The following is a 21,111-nucleotide window of genomic DNA, read 5'->3' on the forward strand; positions in this document are numbered from 1 at the left end:
AATTTATAAATTTTGACATTCCAAAATCATGTAATTTTATAAATTTTGACATTCCAAAATCATGTAATTTTATAAATTTTGACATTCCAAAATCATGCAATTTATAAATTTTGACATTCCAAAATCATGTAATTTAATAAATTTTTACATTCCAAAATCATGCAATTTATAAATTTTGACATTCCAAAATCATGTAATTTAATAAATTTTTACATTCCAAAATCATGCAATTTATAAATTTTGACATTCCAAAATCATGTAATTTATAAATTTTGACATTCCAAAATCATGTAATTTGTAAATTTTGACATTCCAAAATTATGTAATTTATAAATTTTGACATTCCAAAATCATGTAATTTATAAATTTTGACATTCCAAAATCATGTAATTTATAAATTTTGACATTCCAAAATCATGTAATTTTATAAATTTTGACATTCCAAAATCATGTAATTTTATATATTATTTTGTTTGGCAAGTCTCGAGTGAAAGTAAGAAACAATTGTATAGAGAATTTTTTCATAACCTGTTTCATTTATTTCAGTAACAGCTGCCAAAGTAACAGCTACCAAAGTAACAGCCGCTAAAGTAACAGCTACCAAAATAACAATTACCAAAGTAACAGCTGCCAAAGTAATAGCTACCAAAGTAACAGCTGTCAGAGTAACAGCTGCAAAAGTAACAGCTTCGCAAGGAACAGTTGTCAAAGTAACAGCTACCTAAGTAACAGCTGCCAAAGTAACAGCTGCCAAGGTAACAGCTGCTAAAGTGAAAATATATATTTTTGGGTTCCCTAAACCCCAAACATAAGTATTTATTCACAGTGTTCGACCTGGTGGGTATAATCAATAATAGGAAAACATTCTTATTTGTCCTTCCATAAATTATGGCTATCATTTTCCTTTATTGCAATAATCTTGAAATCTAAACCTTCATTCTACCATTTTGATGATGTTATGATTGTCACGTGAATGGTGAACGAATTCATAAAAAGAATTCTTGCATTTAAAATTTAAATGGGACGCAAAATTAATATAAATTCTTAAACATTTGAATAATTACCTCCAACGAAGTTGGAAGGAGGTCATGTTTTACCCTCTGTTTTAGTGCTTGCTTGTTTGTGACCAGGCTCCTGGCCACAATTTTAATCATAGAGTAATGAATCTTGCTGGGATTAACTGTTATGTAAAAAACTGGAAATGATTAAATTTTGGAAGGTCAAGGTCAAAGGTCATGGTCAAGCAAAATGTCCAATTTACATAATCAGGCATAAGTTCGGACATCGCCATCACAGAGACTTCAAACTTGGTTCACATTTTTGGGCGTATGAAAATCCACGCCAACTAATACATGTTAAGGTCAAAGGTCAAGGTGGAACAAAAGGTCAAGAAATAAGCTGCCGCGGTGGAGGTCTGTGCTCTATCGAGTGTCCCCCTAGTTTATTTATGGTTTTGACGGAACTGTTTTGGTAATGCTCAAGACCATTTACCTTAGATAACGTACCGACATTACTATTAAAGCAATCGTTGTACTGAATATATTTTATTGAAGCTTCTCTGTTGCAACAGCTTTATCTAAATCCACATAAACCTATCAGGTATTAGGATTCTGGGTCTTAGAATTATTAAGTGGAATTTCCTTGTACGTTTTGTGGCAGGTACCTTCCTCATTCAGGTACTTGGAGAGGAAGTACCCAATCCAGTAGTATGGTCTAGCCTACCAAGCAGTAATGATACAATATCTTGAGTTTATCCAGCTATTAAAAACGAATCGTTTATACGTTTGTGGCGATTTCTTAGACAGTAAAAAGGGGTTTTCCCTATCCTCTTGTGTTGTACTGTATTTTGAGCTAAAGTTTTGCAATGGAGTCAGAGAAAATTATTGCAAAAAGAACACACACACATACATCTATATATATATATATATATATATATATATATATATATATATATATATATATATATATATATATATATATATATATATATATATACATATATATATATATATATATATATACTGTATATATATATATATGTATATATATATATATATATATATATATATATATATATATATATATATATATACATATATATATATATATATATATATATATATATATATATATATATATATATATGTATATATATATATATATATATATATATATATATATATATATATATTATATATATATATTATATATATATATATATATATATGATAGAGGGGGATAGTCATAAAGATGGAGGGGTAAGAAAGGTTGAATTTGTGTGCGTGTGCATATATATCTAAATATTCAGACATCATTATTGACGACTCGGGTACATTTGTATATTATAGATTTGTATGTAAACTTCGATTCCTTAATACCTGTTTGATGACACAAAATATAAACAAGTATGTTTGATATTAAAAACTAACTCTGATAAGATATAAAGAATCTCAAAAGAATGTCTAAAACAAGAACACACTCTAATGCAATTTTCCAACCATCTAAGCAGAAATCAACCAGTGAAATATATTTTTTTCTAATATGAAATGTGCTATAGTTTGAAATGTAACAAGTAAAAACTACTCTCTCTCTCTCTCTCTCTCTCTCTCTCTCTCTCTCTCTCCTCTCTCTCTCTCTCTCTCTCCTCTCTCTCTCTCTCTCTCTCTCTCTCTCTCTCTCTCTCTCTCGAAATTTTTAGCTCAGTAGAAGTAAACTTCAATTCTAAAGATAATTTTGCTTTCTCTTTGATCATATGATACAAAATAATAATGACAGTGTCATTATCAATATATAGAATATACCTTAGAAATAAGTTGCCTAGAGAGAGAGAGAGAGAGAGAGAGAGAGAGAGAGAGAGAGAGAGGAGAGAGAGAGAGAGAGAGAGAGAGAGAGAGAGAAAGAAAGTTGCAAGCAAGGAATACCATACCCAGCATACTTTTAAAAAAAGTACAGTATTGCCATTACACAAAGATGGATTAATTTTTTTAAGTAAATTTACAAAGTTATGGTTAATGTATATATTTAATATGAATATTGTATTAAATTATATTAAAATAAGACATTGTTTGTTCTTAGTGGAAGTGAACTTAGAATTATGATATCAGAAGAAATGAACAATACTGTGCTTTCTGTAAAACTATCGCTCGTAACACCAATATTGTGTCTATAAAGAACAATGATTATTTGAGATAAATTATTGTCAAAATATCCTGTTTATTGCAAAATTTTATACCATATTTTTATTTCTCTCTCTCTCTCTCTCTCTCTCTCTCTCTCTCTCTCTCTCTCTCTCTCTCTCTCTCTCTCTCTCTCTCTCTCTCTCTCTCTCTCTCTCTCTCTATATATATATATATATATAATATATATATATATATATATATATATATATATGTGTGTGTGTGTGTATATATCTTATATATATATATATATATATATATATATATATATATATATATATATATATATATATATATATATGCGTGTGTGTGTGTATGTATTCGTGGTATATTTTCAATAAAATACTTATTACTATTTTACCACGTTTTCCTATTTTATTGTTTAATATATGAATTTTTATGCTCTGTAAATAGATTTTTTTGCATTTCTTTGTTTCACACAAGCTCTCTTTTGATATGTTTATGCTGAATATATCTTTTAGAGAAAGTTTTTTCCTTCCTATGCTAACTTTTATTCCATATTTTTAAGATTTTTCTATATTATGTCAGTGATATATATACATAGAAAAATAACAGCCTCTTAAATGTAAATTATCGAGTCTTACTGTCATAGACCCTTAAAGGAAGAAGCCTACTATAAACATGGACGATACGTTCTCTAAAAAGATATTTTCTCTCAAATTGAAATAATTGTAAAAATAAGATAGTTTTGATTATGTTAGGATAAATTGATATTATAATAAATTTTAAAATATATTTTAAATTTATTTTAAGGATATTTGTAGATATATATTCATAATTAATTATGTATATTTCAAATTAAAATCGACCGAACAACCCTGACAACATGTCAAAGTGTCAAACACACAGCAGAACAACAACAACACGTAACTGATTTCAATACAAAGCTATTAATAATAATAAGCTTTCACGTATTAATGGTTTCCTTTCGCTGTTCATTTTCATAATGGGTAAACATCCAATTGGTACAGAAGTTCTACATTCTGCAACATTAATGTATGCGTAATTTATGAAGGTAAGCTCCAAAGATTTACGTATTAAGTAAAGTAATCTTTGATTAAAATGAAAATCTCGTTTGTGTAATAAATTGCTAATGTAGGTTATAGGACTGTATATATCAAGCTTAGATGATTTATTGTTAATGTATAACTTCTAAATCATGTTAAATAACATGCTGTACCGGTTTTAGGTTATGGCCTTGAAGTGAAAGTTATGGATGAATGGATCGCCTGACCATATGGCATAAATACGCTATAGTTCATGACTTGATGTGTGAATCACATTTAATATTTGCAATTATAGGAATTATGATAAATGTACTGATAAAACTTTGGTTTGCTGTGGATACCTATCTTCCTTCACCAGGTAGCAGGTCCTCCATATATTGCTAACTAGAGGGTCAGAATTTCACGTAAAATTTTGTTAAATCTTACTTTTCCTTCTAGGGGTTTATTTCTCGCCCTCCATCAGACACTAAAATTCTGTTCAGGTGGGCCTTGGTGTGTGAAAATAATTTCTTTCCAGTTAATATTTTGCTCTGTATCTTTTCAGTTATTCGCTAGCATTTGTATTCAGGCCTAATAGTTTTCAGATCACTATTATAACACTTTCTAAAAAGATAAGCTCAGACTTTGTATAACGACGGATAGGATTTCCCGCATGCACAGAAGACCTAACTTAAACATCCTTACCTAACCTAAACTACAAGCTTTGTCCTTACCTACATCCCTAATTTATTTACGGGCCGCCAACACAAGAGCCCGTGTCTTGCATAAGGCAAGGCAATCTTGACGGAACAGAACATACCTAACAGTGGTTTCGGGGTGTATGTATGACAAAGGGCACCTGTATGTTTTATTATGGCTAACAGAATATGACAGTTTAAGGGGGGTCATTAGCCCCCCCCCCCCAGGTAGGTAAGTTGGTGGGGACACAGCTTGTAGGTTAGGTTAGGGGGGAAAGTTGAGTTTAGTTATGTCATTTTACATCCACGCTGGAGGAACTGGCCGTTGATATACAAAGGCTCCGTGGTTTCAATTGCCTCCCTTTGACCCCTTTTAGACAGCTGTATTCTTAAGGATATAACTGAAAATAATGGAGTTATTGATAATGGCCGTTATCATACATACACCCTTCTTAATTAAATTTAAAATTAGTTATGCAAGATTGGGTTGAAAATAAGGGGTTTACGGAGTGTGGCCGTCATCATACATACGCCCCTCTTAACAAAACTTAAGATTAGGTATGCAAGAACAATTGCAGTATTTGGCCAGATAACAAAGTTGAGGTTAGGTTTCAGTTTCCAGCCCCTCCTCTGGTGAGGTTAGGAAGTTACTCGTACGTTAGATGTAGCTTAGTGAAGACTAGGTTATGATATGCCTTGGTTGAAATAAGCAGAGTGTTGCTTTAATTGTGATGCTCATTCATACTCACATTTAAACTTTAATTTTTCATGTCATGTTTCTAGTTTTAAGTCCTTTTATTCTAATTAGGACTCCTGACAATATTTACTACTACTGTATGTATCCCTGTACAGTAGTACTTTGGTTTATGAGGTTAGGTAAGGTTAAGTTAAATGCATACCTGTACAGTAGTAACTCGGTTCACAAGGTTAGGTCGGGTTAAGTTAAAATGCATCCATGTACAGATGTACCTCGGTATAGGAGTTTAATTTGTTCCGAGAGCAAGTTTGCAGCTTAAAATGCTCGCTTCGTAAAATAGTTTTTCCTATGAGAAAGGAAATTCACTTCGATGCTTTCCACATGTTCCACACATATGCACTCTTTTAAAGGTTTATAATGGTAATAATTGTTGAAATTATAACCCTTAACATCAGAAATTAATACAAATTATCAATTCACTGTAAAGAATAGAAATATTGACAAATTGACTTTCACTTTACCTCTGAGAAGAGTCGTGACAGGAGTGAAACATATTTGTGCTGGGAGAATCCATTGCTTGTGGTGTTAGATAATTACTTGCAAAATGAACTAATCATCAATTTTATTTAGCTACCTAAGCCTTAATCTTTTTATAAAATGGTAATTTATTACCTATGAAGGATGTGTTAGTCAACAAGCAACTTAATTTCTAGTTGCGACCATATTCTAACTTCATTAATGTAGCTATTTAGAGTTATATCAACAGGGTTCTAAAATGATTCACTTTTGGAATGGGTTCTTTTTGTCTTTTTATTATATTAAAACTGTCCCTCACAGGTAACCATGAGAGGTGAAGGTTTACTGCAGTGGTGGCCTCGGCTCCTGTCTTCTACTGGTTACAGCAGAGTCCATACTTCCGACCATTGCAGGCAGAATGCACAGATCTGCGCTCCACAGGTTTGTTATTATAATGTATCTCTTATCTCATTTAATTTTGTGTTTAGCATGGCTTTGTGTACTACATAATTGTTTCTGGAGAGATATCCTTAGTACTTTCAGAAGTAATTCAGGGGAAAGACTAGTTGGCATACCTGTGGAAACAAAAATCATTTTGATAATCAAAAGAAATAAATTTCATTATATTCCAGTGCAGATAAGATGTAAGGGGCTTGGTATAAACTTGCAACACAAGAGGCAATCCTTGTTTCTGTTGTAATGTGCAGTATGATATTTCTTGGGGAAAAAATTTATCTGAGGACTATACGATATTGAAATGCAGATAACAAAGAATGCTAGAATCCCTCATACTTTTTTTGTTCGTGCGCGAAGACAAACCTTCGTCATCGAAAATGGGTACACTATACTCAGTGATGTTTTTAGAGCATTCTCCAGCGCAGTCTCCTGGGTGTTCGATTAAACACATGCCAGAGTGTACACCCAGAGTACCAACCATCTCCTGAGCATCCTCCATTGTTAACTTTGTCTTTCTTGACATCCTACTCTTCTCAGCCTCGTGCAATGAAGTCTGGCATTCCGTTTACATCACGAGGGCCACAGCTTACGTAGGTATATCCACTAAATCTTCTATGACAGTTTCGTTAAAAGTGGTCCGTCTGGTGAGGGATACGCACCAAGTTCAATGTTGGGATTTTATCCTGAGGTCAGATAACCAGCATGGTAGCATGGCGATTCATCAACAACAGAGTACAAGTTAGTGAGACGCATCCGTCTTCATGCAATTCAGGTGAGCTCAGGAGATCCTAAATTTTGAAACAGCCTTCATGTCAGCCTTGCAGGCACGTTCATTGTTGGATCACTGATCGGGCATAGTGTCATACTTCGCAGTTTTGGAAAACCTTTTGGATGGATCCAAAAGTCTGAAAACAGTACGAGGAAATTGTACAGTCAGGGACTAAGGCACTAGAATTTCTGTTTCACTAATGTACTTTCTTCTGGGGCAACTGCATCCTCAAGAAAAGGGATGCACTTGTTATTCAGTTTGTGGGTCAAAATGGCTTTGAGATTCATTGCCGCTTTGGAACACTACTGTGACGCAGTGTCTAATTTTGTTCCCGCCTACTGAGGTTATGGTGGTTGTTCATAAATGGGAGAAGGTGAGCCAAACTACTTTCTTTCTTAGGGCACCTCTTCTAAGCAGTCTCAGCCGCCTCATGCGAAACCAAGAGCTTCCTCTACTAAACAGAGCATCCTCTACTAAACAGCATCCTCCTCAGTGTAGGCTTCTTCCTGAACTAGACCATCCCTATTTCTTTTGACAGGATTTGATACATCCCTTTCGGCATCGCTGACATCCCAACTGATGAGGTTGAAGAAGGAGAGGTTCACGTTAGGGAAGGCAATTCCCTCATTCTACCACCTGTGGGGGAATGCCTGGCAAGTCAGTGGATGAGGTGGCAGTTTTATGGGGTGGAACCCTGGGCCATAGAGGTTCTTTACTCCTGGTATCACAGTTGGAGGCTATCTAGCATCTCCAAGCATAAGGCTCTGCACATGAATGTCAGGGTAACTGTGACAGTCCTCTGCTGCTGTTTACCAAGAGAAGTGGGCCATCTAATATGATCGGCGTCATAAAAGGAATACTTCTCCGGTTGGACCAACTCTAGTGCAGATCGCAGATTTCCTCATCCTCCTTCTCTGAGAGAAGTGCTCTCAGTCATGGCTGTCAAAGGCTACTTCTCAACCTTAGGCATGGTTTTTCCACTGTAAGGTATAGACTTTTCCTACTTGTGTGATTGTCTATGCTTATGAAGAGCTTTGAGCAGTGTAGACCCCTGGTTAGGGACATGACCCTTGTTCTCAATGATCTTAAGCGTTCCTCGTATGAGCCTTTGAGAAGGTCGTCAGACATCTAACTCATGATTGTCTTTTTGCTAGCCGTACCATCAGTGAAAAGAGTAGGTGAGTGGCACAGTCTCTCTTACTTAGTCACCCATGCTGAGGGGTGGAAGGACCTGCCCTTGTCAGATCTAGCTAGTGTGTCCGTGGATCCAATAGATGATCAGATCTATGGATCTGAGAACGCTCTCGCCTCCAGTCATTCAAACAAGATCTTGCCACTTCCATTTTCCAGGCAGAGAAGGTTCTATGCTAGCTTGCTGCGTCAACACCTCTCGAGGTTGACCCGTCCCTGGAGAGACTCAAGGCAGAGAACTCAGCCTTTTCTACATCTTGAGTCGGAGGCCATAGTTTGTCTGCCATGAACTCCCTCTAAGTGATCTTCTGGCTTGACTGGTGGTCAGGTGCATTGATGTACTTTGCTAAGTCAAGAGAGTTATTGACTCCAGAGTCTATGGAGAGGGGAAAGTATCTCATGCTGTCTGGTGGGAATGCAGTGATCTTCCTGGCACCAGTCAGCAACCATTGGGCTAACTGGGTTTTAAGGAGGAGGGATGCCTTGGTCTACCAATTCTCAAAACAACTTAGCTCAGAGGTATATATCTCTGTCGCTTCAGAACACTTCGGTAGCGAAATCTCTCCTTCAGAGGAGTTGCATGAATATGGTGGTGAAGATGGGGAGGACTGTTTTGTAGAATTCTTTGATCCAGCTATTGATTTCCTTCAATAGCCTTGGCACTTTGGGAGAGTTGCGGCCACACCCTCTTGTTCGATCATGCCTACGGGATCGGGTGCAAGGGAGGCCTCAGGGGCCTCTGCTAGATCCTGATCAGGATTGCCAGCATCATTTTCGTGAGAGGAGCTGGTGCATGCCAGCTCTTTTGAGCCACCCAACCTGGTTCTTCCAGGTAGTGGGGTGGTGGAAGAAGGGAAGGAGAGGGAAGCTGTTGCCACCATTTAGTGAGATAATTTGTACTGTATTTTCTTGGCTTTTCAACCCTGAGTCCTTCCCAACTTCCTAACTCAACCACTCTTATCAGTCCTGAACTGAAAGGTCAGAGTGAAGGGCTTACTACAGGTGGCTGGATGGGCTTCTCCCTCTCACCAACTGTCGGTAATTACTGTACTCCGTTAACAATTTCAACAGCTGTTCAAGCTCATTCCGAAAACATATCCCTTTTTAAGACTCAAGTTTGTATAGCTAGGAAAAATAAATATTAATTTAAAATTTTTTTATATTTCTTGTGATGGTAAAAAAGAATTTACTGTCAGACTCTCAGGTCCTATTTCTAAATGTTGTCAGCTGTTGTTGTATAGTGTACCCTGCTTATTGTGGACTTTACTGAGAGAGAGAGAAAGAGAGAGAGAGAGAGAGAGAGAGAGAGAGAGAGAGAGAGAGAGAGAGAGAGAGAGAGAGAGAGACCCTCCTATACAGTAGTTATGTATTTGTATTTGTAAAGAGGTTTTTCAATATTTAACTTAGCCGGTGATTATATAGCTGCAACTCTGTTGCTCGACAGACAACTCTACGGTAAAAACTCGCCAGCGATCGCTACACAGGTTGCGGGTGTGCCCAACAGCGCCATCTGTCGACCAGATACCCAGTTCTCAATGTAAACAAAGACTCAATTTTCTCTCTGTCGCCGTGTCGGCAAGACGTACTTTACTCGCTGTTGCTAAACTGGAGTTTTTCACATCTAATTGGTGAAGTACTATATTCTAGTTTTGAGCTTTCGCTGTGCAGGGTTTTTCTTCACACAAATCCTTGAACTCTTTTTGATAACGGATTCTTTGTTGATGACTTTTCGATTGTTTTTTGGAATTTCCCTTGACCAATTCAAAATGGCTGACCCTTCACAAGTCCCCAAATTTAGGAAATGCAATGCTAGGGACTGTTCTAGGCGTCTTCCGAAGGCTTCTATCGACCCTCACACTGTTTGTTCCAATTGTCGGGATAAAACCTGTCAATTGGAAGATCGGTGTGAGGAGTGCGTTGGCCTTTCGGAATTCGATTTTATCGAATTTCAAAAGTACACACGTAGGCTAGAGAGAGATAGAGTTAGGAGAAGTTCTTCTCGATCTATTGATGTATCCTCTCCTCATGCCCCACAACCTATTCCTTCCCCTGTAGTGGTTGCTCCTAACCCCCCTCCTGGCACTCAGGAACCATCGATGGCTGATATGATGCGTGCCATCCAGGCTCTGGGTGAGAGAGTTGAGTCCCTTGCTAGTGACCGTAATCAGCTCATGGCGGATGTGAACGAGCTTAAGTGCCAAAGTGCAGTGGGAAGTGCTAAAGTGCCAAGTGATAGTGTTGTGGAAAGTGTTGCGCTTGAGGGTTCGTCTGTTCGTGCCTGTCGTCCTCCTAGTCCGGGACCTCTTGCAAGCTCCCAAGTCCAGGGGAGAAGCAATGTCGTACGACGCATGGGTTCGAGAGGCTTTAATCAGCGAACAGACGTTCCCTCCGTGGTATCGGGCGTATCTACCCAAGATCGCTCCTACCTAACTAAGACGAGAGAGCCCATTTATACCTCGTCTTCTGAAGGTGTTTCTCGCAAGAAACTTTGGACCAAGGTCTCGCGACCGTTAAAACGTAAATCGGTCCCTTCAGCACAAGTCCAACGGCCCGGTTGTAGCCACTGGGTCAGTTCGGACTCGTTGCCGTCATCCGATGACTGCTCACCGCCTAAGAGAGGCAAAGCGGTACCGCTTCAGACAGTAACACCGTCTGTCGCCGCACCTGCTCCCGTAGACCCTAAGTGGTCTCTATTGCAAGACATGCAGTCTAAACTTACGTCTCTGATGCAGGACTTTTGTGCGGAGAAGGTTGCTGCCGTACCAGCTAGTGCAGTACCTAGCCTACAACCCTCCACGCGATCGGTTGTGCGTCCTGTGGACGCTGAGGTAACCTTCTCACGCACACCAGTTGAGAGAGTTCCTCCACCCATGCGTTCCAGTTTGATCTGCCAGCCGCATGTTGACGTTAAGCGACGCACGGAGGTTGCCGTTGACGTTCCAGATGTTCAACAACCGTCAGAGTTGCTTTGTTTTGACGCGGTGCGTCAACCTCCGCAACCCAGTGTGGTTTCCACTGCGCACCCACATCAGTCTAGACAGTCTGGAGTAGACGCTGTGCGTCCCCGCGCTACCATGGTTGTTGCCAGCTCACAGACTGGGCAGCAGTTCCATGACGTTGCGTCCGGCTCAGTCACGCATGCACCAGTGCGACCGGACTCAGCGAACCAGCCGTTACCCACTCCGTTGCCGTTTCCTCATCAGTTGTCGGATGAGGAACTTTCTGATGATGATGTTGCTGCACACATAGATGAACCACAATCGGAATTGGACGAGCCTAAGTCTACTCAACCCTCTTTGGACTTTAGAAAAGTTTTGGCCATTTTCAAAGAGCTGTTTCCTGACCAGTTTGTTTCTGTGGCTCCTCGTTCTCCGCCTTCAGAGTTTGTTTTAGGCATGCCGTCTACCACTCCTGCCTTTACTAGACTCGTCCTCGCACGCTCGTCCAAGAGAGCTTTGCGGGTGATAGGAGAATGGTTGCAGTCCAAGAAGAGTTTAGGGAAGACAGCCTTTGCTTTTCCCCCTGCTAGACTCTCTTCTAGATCGAGCGTCTGGTATGCCATGGGAGAAGTTCTCGGCTTGGGAGTTCCTGCCTCTGCCCAGGGCGACTTCTCAAGTCTTGTAGACTCTCCCCGCCGCCTTGCCATGAAACGCTCAAAGATATGTTGATCATCTTCGGACCTGGACCACCTTTTGAAAGGAATCTTTAGGGCCTTCAAAGTTTTTAACTTCTTAGACTGGTGTCTAGGAGCCCTTAGCAGGAAGATCTCTTCGACTGATAAAGAGACTTCCTTGCTCATTATGTCCTGCATGGACAAGGCCGTACGTGATGGGTCTAATGAGCTTGCTGCATCATTTGTGTCCGGAGTCCTAAAAAAGCGAGAAAATCTCTGCTCATTCCTTTCTGCTGGAGTTACACCGTGCCAGAGATCTGAGCTTCTCTTTGCTCCTCTTTCCAAGTGCCTTTTTCCAGAAGTCCTGATTAAGGAAATAGCGGCTTCGTTAGTGCAGAAGGACACTCACGATCTTGTTGCGTCCTCAGCTCGCAAAGCTCCCCCTTTGCCTACCTTGTCAGCTAGACCAAGGATGGACACTCCAGCGTCTCGTTTTATTCCGCCCTTTCGTGGCAGAGTCTCCAGCAGAGGAGGTGCTCGTGCCGAAGGGAAACGAGGGAAGAAGAAAGGATCCAAGTCCTACAAGGGCAGAGTCTGACTGCCCGCATCTTCAGACAGCAGTGGGAGCCAGACTCAAGAACTTCTGGCAGACCTGGGAGAAGAGAGGCGCAGATGCACAATCTGTGAAGTTGCTCAGAGAGGGGTACAAGATCCCTTTTGTACGGAAACCCCCTCTAGCAACGTCTCCCATCGATCTCTCTCCCAGGTACAGAGAGGAGGACAAGAGACGAGCCTTGAAACGGGAAGTGTCTCTTTTACTAGAGAAGGGAGCGGTGGTCAAAGTCTCGGACCTCCAATCTCCGGGATTCTACAACCGCCTCTTCTTGGTTTCAAAGAAGACAGGAGGGTGGAGGCCGGTGCTAGACGTCAGTGCTCTGAATGTCTTTGTCACAAAGCAGACGTTCTCCATGGAGACCACGAAGTCAGTCTTAGCAGCGGTCAGAAGGGAAGACTGGATGGTCTCATTAGATCTAAGGGACGCCTACTTCCACGTCCCCATCCACCCGGACTCCCAACCTTTTCTGAGATTCGTTTTCGAAAAGGTGGTCTACCAGTTTCAGGCCCTGTGCTTTGGCCTAAGCACAGCTCCTCTCGTGTTTACGAGGCTGATGAGGAATGTAGCCAAATTCCTCCATTTATCGGACATCCGAGCCTCCCTTTATTTGGACGACTGGCTTCTCAGAGCCTCTTCCAGTCGTCGCTGTCTGAAGGATCTAAAGTGGACTCTAGATCTGACCAAGGAATTGGGTCTCCTTGTCAATATGGAAAAGTCGCAACTGGTCCCATCCCAAACTATTGTGTATTTAGGGATGAAGATTCACAGTCTAGCTTTTCGGGCTTTTCCGTCGGCCCCCAGAATAAGCCAAGCCCAGTTATGCATCCAGAACATGCTGAAGAAGGAACACTGCTCAGTCAGGCAGTGGATGAGTCTGGTAGGGACGCTATCATCCCTGGAACTTTTTGTGTCATTAGGAAGACTACACCTCCGTCCTCTTCAATACCATCTATCTTTTCACTGGAAAAAGGACAAGACGCCAGAAGCGGTCTCGATCCCCATTTCCGAAAAGATGAAGTCTTGTCTGACTTGGTGGAAGGACAGTATCAACCTCAGAGAGGGTCTTCCCCTGGCTGTTCAGACTCCCAACCACGTTCTCTTCTCGGACGCATCGGACGTAGGCTGGGGCGCGGCATTAGACGGTCGGGAATGTTCAGGACTGTGGAACTCGAGTCAAAGGATCATGCATATCAACTGCAAGGAGCTGCTGGCAGTACATCTGGCCTTGAAAAGCTTCAGGTCTCTCCTTCGAGGCAAAGTGGTGGAAGTGAACTCGGACAACACCACTGCCTTGGCGTACATCTCCAAGCAAGGAGGGACCCACTCACTGACGTTGTACGAGATCGCAAGGGACCTGCTCATCTGGTCAAAAGGTCAAAACATAACACTAGTAACGAGGTTCATCCAAGGCAACTTGAATGTCATGGCAGATTGTCTCAGTCGGAAAGGGCAAGTAATTCCAACAGAATGGACCCTCCACAAGGATGTATGCAAGAGACTTTGGGCCACTTGGGGCCAACCAACCATAGATCTCTTTGCAACCTCGATGACCAAGAGGCTCCCAATATATTGCTCACCAGTCCCAGACCCAGCAGCAATACATATCGATGCCTTTCTCCTAGATTGGTCACATCTAGTTCTACAGTATACGCATTCCCTCCGTTCAAAATTGTCAACAAGGTACTGCAGAAGTTCGCCTCTCACGAAGGGACAAGGTTGGCGCTAGTTGCTCCCCTCTGGCCCGCGAGAGAATGGTTCACCGAGGTACTTCGATGGCTAGTAGACGTTCCCAGAAGTCTTCCTCTAAGGGTGGACCTTCTACGTCAGCCACACGTAAAGAAGGTACACCAAAGCCTCCACGCTCTTCGTCTGACTGCCTTCAGACTATCGAAAGACTCTCGAGAGCTAGAGGCTTTTCGAAGGAGGCAGCCAGTGCGATTGCTAGAGCAAGGAGAGCATCCACCCTTAGAGTCTACCAATCGAAGTGGGAAGTCTTCCGAAACTGGTGCAAGTCAGTCTCTGTATCCTCGACCAGTACCTCTGTAGCTCTAATAGCTGACTTTCTCTTATACCTGAGAAAAGGACGATCCCTTTCAGCTCCCACTATCAAGGGCTACAGAAGCATGTTGGCATCGGTCTTCCGGCATAGAGGCTTAGATCTTTCCAACAATAAAGATCTTCAGGACCTCCTTAAGTCTTTTGAGACCACGAAGGAGCGTCGTTTGGTTACACCTGGTTGGAATTTAGACGTGGTACTGAGATTCCTCATGTCAGACAGGTTTGAGCCGCTACAATCAGCCTCCCTGAAAGATCTCACTTTAAAGACACTTTTCCTGGTATGCTTAGCCACAGCTAAAAGAGTCAGTGAGATTCATGCCTTCAGCAAGAACATCGGATTTTCGTCAGAAAAAGCTACATGTTCGCTACAACTTGGTTTTCTAGCCAAAAATGAGCTGCCTTCTCGACCTTGGCCGAAATCGTTCGATATTCCCAGCTTATCGAATATGGTAGGCAATGAACTAGAAAGAGTCTTATGCCCTGTGAGAGCTCTTAAGTTCTATTTAAAGCGAACTAAACCTTTACGAGGCCAATCTGAAGCTTTATGGTGTTCAGTTAAGAAACCATCTTTGCCTATGTCAAAGAATGCTTTATCCTACTTTATCAGACTGTTAATACGAGAAGCTCATTCACATCTGAGTGAGGAAGACCAAGCATTGCTTAAGGTGAGGACACACGAAGTTAGAGCTGTCGCAACTTCCGTGGCCTTTAAGCAAAATAGATCTCTGCGAAGTATAATGGACGCAACCTATTGGAGAAGCAAGTCAGTGTTTGCGTCTTTTTATCTAAAGGATGTCCAGTCTCTTTACGAGGACTGCTACACACTGGGACCATTCGTAGCAGCGAGTGCAGTAGTGGGTGAGGGCTCAACCACTACAATTCCCTAATTCCATACCCTTTTAATCTTTCTCTTGAAATGTTTTTATTGTTGTTTTTTTGGGTTGTCCGGAAGGCTAAGAAGCCTTTCGCATCCTGGTTGATTTGGCGGGTGGTCAAAGTCATTTCTTGAGAGCGCCTAGATTAGGGGTTTGATGAGGTCCTGTTGTATGGGTTGCAACCCTTGATACTTCAGATCCTAGGGGTCGATCAGCATCCTAAGAGGATCGCGAGGCTCCGTAAGGAAGACGTACTGTACTTAAAAGGCAGAGTAATTGTTCAAGTCGACTTCCTTACCAGGTACCTATTTATTTTGTTTTTGTTATTTTGATAACTTCTAAAATGAAATAAAAAACTCTTAGCTCATAAAAGTGTAAACATATATTACTGGTCTCTACCCACCATCCTGGGTGTGAATCAGCTATATAATCACCGGCTAAGTTAAATATTGAAAAATGTTATTTTGATTATAAAATAAATTTTTGAATATACTTACCCGGTGATTATAAATTAAATGACCCTCCCTTCCTCCCCAATAGAGACGCAGTGGGACGAGGAGAAAATTGAGTCTTTGTTTACATTGAGAACTGGGTATCTGGTCGACAGATGGCGCTGTTGGGCACACCCACAACCTGTGTAGCGATCGCTGGCGAGTTTTTACCGTAGAGTTGTCTGTCGAGCAACAGAGTTGCAGCTATATAATCACCGGGTAAGTATATTCAAAAATTTATTTTATAATCAAAATAACATATTTACTTCACTCTCATATGAACATACTCTACCATGAAACCTTTCATGTTTTCCAGTTTCAGGTGGTAAGTGAGGGTAGATTTAATAAAAAAAAAAAGTACTTTCCTTCAAAAAGTGACACCTTGCTATATGTTTATTAATAGAAAAATCCCTCTGCCTTTGTTGTATGCTTACTATATATAAAATTATCTGTAATAATGTCTGTAGTTTAAATTCTGAGGTTAGCTTAACCTTACGTAGTCTTGTGTTTATGAAGCAACGAGTTACATATTTGTTGGAATTCTCCTTCTTTATGTAAAGTTAAACAGAAGTGTATCTTTATGGCTAAACTACAAATACTTTACTCTTAAGGAAATTGTAAATTTACAATAGCAGTACTGTATGTTTTCTTTTTCAGAGGGAAAATGAAGTACCAGGACCAGAAGAAAGTCCTAAATCTAGTGAGTAGAGCTTTGATGGATTATCTTTTGTTTTTATACAATTATTATTTTTTTTAAATGCTAAAAATACTCTGTTCCCTATATTCATAAGAGTTCTATCATTTAACTTCCAACAGAGGTCGATGTATGTGTGAGAAGACCTTCTCCTCGCCAATTTCTAAAGGGGAGTTTTTGAAGAGACGGTTGTCTCACACATACATTGAAAATTATTTTCATGTGTGGCTTTCAAAATACTGTATACTCTCTGGGTATTGTGTTTGTTTGGTATTTTTAAGTATTTTGTCGATATTTCTTCTTTACTTAAAGACTGGTTTCGCTGTACTACTGTACAGTACTGTATTTATAGTTCTTTATAGAAATATTGTTGATATGAAAATAATTTATTATCATTAAAGTGAAGGCTTGTTCATTTTGTCTTTTTAAATGTTGATATGGTGTATACCCCTACAGGTTATGGCGAACGACATGTGCTGGTGTTCCTTTTGTTTTTGGGATTTGCGGAAGTGTATGCAATGCGGGTTAATTTATCAGTTGCAATCGTAGCAATGGTGATGAGACAATCTTCTAATTCGAAGTCTGCAGAGCAGGTTGAGGATACTTGTCCGGAACAAGTTTCTAAAGATTCAATATCGGCACCTGTAAATGTAAGTGTTTAGCAGTGCTAGAATATTGTACTGTTGCTTATAAAGGGTTCTGTTTTTACTTAGATTGGCCTGTTTAGTGTAAGCTTTATATGATAAGCATAATTGCTTGACATAATACAACTTCTGAATTATGGCCGTAATTACTAATTGTTAGTGTTGTTTCACGTCAAACCTGTTACTTAAGAACAAAGTAGAAACAAAAAGAGAGGCTATTTACTGCAAGGTATCTCAAGATGGGGAATATGAACTTTTACTGATTGGTGGTTTATTTTCCATTGAATTATAAATTGCATAAATAGTAAAGTATTCATGAAATCCATGAATGTGAGCTAATCTTATTCTTAGGTACTTTGGCAAATTAGTTTACCAAAACTGTTTATTTAGTTATCATTTTATATAACCATGTAAGGATTGGTACCTTTTAAACTAATCACTTTTACCAGTGCGAAGATTATGAATTTGAAATGGATTATTTATGTATGGTCGAGGGGTAATTTACTGCCTATGAAATAAGACATGTCAATGTACTCAACAAAAAAGTATTTGCACCAAGTTTAAACTTGTGAAGTTCAACTGATTCAATTATTTAATCAGGAAGAGTATTCCGCATTTTCCTTATAGCTGGCATACAACTTTGATAATGCTATGTAGTGTTGAGCCATACTAAATAAAAGACAAGACTTAGAATTACCTGCGTGCATGGTAATGTATGATGGATAGTGTTGTCATATGAGATCTGAATGCAAAGGAGGGTTTATATTATGACAAAAATATCAAGCACTATGCTCTTTGTAGTAATTTAATGATGGCACCAGATCAAAGATCAGGAATTTAAGATTACCTTTAAGTTTTTATCTAATAATTTGAGATGAAAGTCAATTGCTGATGACTAGACAGAATACTGTATTCCAAACATAGTACTGTACTGTAATAGCTTTTTAGTTAGTACTGTACTCTGTAGTGATGGTAACCCTATAATTCCATTCACATATTTATAAACAGGTGGAAAATGGCTACGCAAATCACTAAGATAAGGAAGTTACAACAAAAAGCCACAAAAATATTTCATAGACCTCTAAAACCTTGCTAGCACATACTGTATATCTAACTGTAGTGTCTTGGGTTGGGAGTAGTAAATTATTCATATCTAATGTCATCAAAAACAACCAAAAATAATCATGCTCTTAATTTCTATCCAGTCATGCTTAATGTGATTATTTTAATTATCTTTCTATGACAATGATATTATTACACATATTTGACTAATTGGGAAAAAAAATCATATGTACTCTATTGCATACTTTTCTTGTTATTATTCATCTCTGTATCTTTTTCCTCAGACTGGTGAGTTTGACTGGGATGAAAAGACTCAGGGAATGATTCTAGGCTGCTTTTTCTATGGTTATATGTTAACCAATTACATAGGAGGAAGACTAGCAGAAAGGTTTGGCGGGCGATTAGTCTACGGACTCGGAGTTACCCTAACTGGGATCTTGACATTGCTCTCCCCATTAGCAGCTAAACACTCCACCGGTGCTTTTATGATTATTAGAGTGTTGGAAGGAATGACAGAGGTATGATATTACTGTACTTCTACATATTTAATCTATATATATTACTATTGTGTGTTTTTGTATTAAGTTTCAGTGAGCTAAAATGTCAAAAACTCATACATTTTACGGGTTTTCCATGCAAAGTAGCTTTCCGTTGAAAAGGTTTTGTACGTGATGATTTTATGAAATTTCCTTGAATCAGTTTATTGTAAGCTACAATCTTTATGACTCGATTGCTATTTAGATTAAACGCTAAGCTAATGTTCATAGTTTGATGAAAATGCTGTGTCTATTTTAAAATTTTATTACAAAGATATCCGATACCTTGTTTTAAGAGCTTGAGGTCTTTTTTTTTTCATTTGCAGTAAACTTTAGAAGCACTGAATTTAGTGATTAATGAAAAATGTATAGCTCTAGTATTCATTTTGGAACTCTGTTACCTGATATGTAATATAGGCATTTGCAAAAACCATTTGTTCCGTAACTGACGTACAAACCACGCTATTTAATAGGGGTATTACTTTCGGCGTAGCTGAAATGACGAGCCATTAGAATTTTAACGAGGGTTTATTACCCCACCGCTAGTTAGCAGGGGGTAGGGGAGGGTAGCTTGCTACCCCCCCCCCTCACACACACCTGTGCTTGAGCTCACTTTGCTCTTGGCTCGGGTGGTAGTCGGACGTGTCCGCTCTCACCCTCGCCTCTCTCTTGGCAGCCATTAATGTCTTTTTGCTTTTTCTTTAACAGGTTTGAGTGTGAAGTTGGCCTCTGTGAATATGCGCACCTGTCCTGGATTACCTGACCGCCCCTGTGGAACATTCATGTCGGCGGTCGAGACAGACCCTCACACCATTTGCCCTTACTGTAGAGGTCAACGGTGTGATAGTGGTAATAAGTGTGGTGAGTGTAGGGAATGGTCTACCTCCCAGTGGGAGAGGTTTTCTCGGCGACGTAAGAAGTCCAGGCGCGATATTTCTCCTTCAAAGTTTTCTTTGAAAGGAAAAAATCCCAAGGACTCTTCTTCCGTTGCCCAAACCTCCTCCGAAGCTCCCGCTCGATCGGTCTCTTTCGAGAGACCGTCGAGTGGTAGCGTAGACCGTGGTTCTGTTTCCCGAACTCGGGGTTCGAGAGATGGCGTTGCCTCCCCTAGCGAGGCAGCTCCACCTCTCCCCCCAGGGGAGGATTTAAATTTAACTAATTTATTTCAGCTTTGGCCTTCCTTGGGGCTCGAGGGTTTGCCCTCCAAGGAAGCACTTCTTAACATCATCCGATTGGGTGCCGCTGTCAAGCAATCGCCGACTTTGGCAGAGGTTGATCCTCTGTCTATTGTCGACGTTGTGGTGTCAGAGGTATCCAATGCAGTATCTCCTAATACCTCTGCCTCTTCTCATCCCGCAGTAGCTGAAGGCTTAGTTTCTCCCCTTCCTGCTCAACCTACGAGGGAGAAACTAAGTCCAACAGTCTCTCCTGCCGGTGATTCTGTTCACTTACAGAGACTCCTCTTCGGAGGACTGCTGAAGGTCAGCTTACTGATCCAACGGCCCCCAGAGGGCGTATACATCGCAAGGCTCGCCTTCCTCTTCGCCGGAGAGGCCTTCCTCTACCTTATAAAGCAGTGAGGAGGCGCCTCTTCGGTTCATCATCGTCGTTGCAGTCCGCCGCAGAGGAGCCTCGTTAACGATCACCGACTGTTCCTGCTACGGTTCTGGACCTCTCTGTGGATCGTTCGCGATCCCCTTCGGTAGAAGGTCGTCCTTTCAAAGGGCACATCGACCTTCCACCCGACAGACCTGCTGACCTGCCATCGCCGATTCTGGCAGCTGATGTGCTTTACGTGCCAACAAAACCTGTCTTTCATAGTCAGGCACCGGTCCCTTCGGGGCAACAAGGGCGTACGCGCCATCGCCCGCACACGTCCCTTACGCGCCATGTTGAACATGCGCGCCAACGATCTCCTGAACACAAGGCTGTTCCTGAGATAGCGCGCTAGTGCTCGCCAGTGCGCCACTGCGCGCCAGCGCTCACCTGCTCGCCAGCGCGCCACTGCGCGC

At 40.5% G+C, this 21,111-nt stretch overlaps 1 protein-coding gene across 1 annotated transcript in view; it reads left to right on the forward strand.

The window, feature by feature from the left end:
- Positions 1-4,034: 4,034 nt before the first annotated feature.
- The window catches only part of LOC137642769 (putative inorganic phosphate cotransporter), a 104,541-nt gene continuing 87,464 nt past the window's right edge, over positions 4,035-21,111 (forward strand). Inside the window, exons 1-5 of the mRNA XM_068375616.1 lie at positions 4,035-4,212; positions 6,416-6,535; positions 16,821-16,863; positions 17,314-17,507; positions 18,848-19,081. Coding sequence (XP_068231717.1) covers positions 4,207-4,212; positions 6,416-6,535; positions 16,821-16,863; positions 17,314-17,507; positions 18,848-19,081 — 597 coding nt within the window. The 5' untranslated portion in view covers positions 4,035-4,206. The remainder of the gene's footprint in view (positions 4,213-6,415; positions 6,536-16,820; positions 16,864-17,313; positions 17,508-18,847; positions 19,082-21,111) is intronic.

The sequence above is a fragment of the Palaemon carinicauda genome, chromosome 6, assembly GCF_036898095.1.
Source record: "Palaemon carinicauda isolate YSFRI2023 chromosome 6, ASM3689809v2, whole genome shotgun sequence".
Classification (NCBI taxonomy): domain Eukaryota; kingdom Metazoa; phylum Arthropoda; class Malacostraca; order Decapoda; family Palaemonidae; genus Palaemon; species Palaemon carinicauda.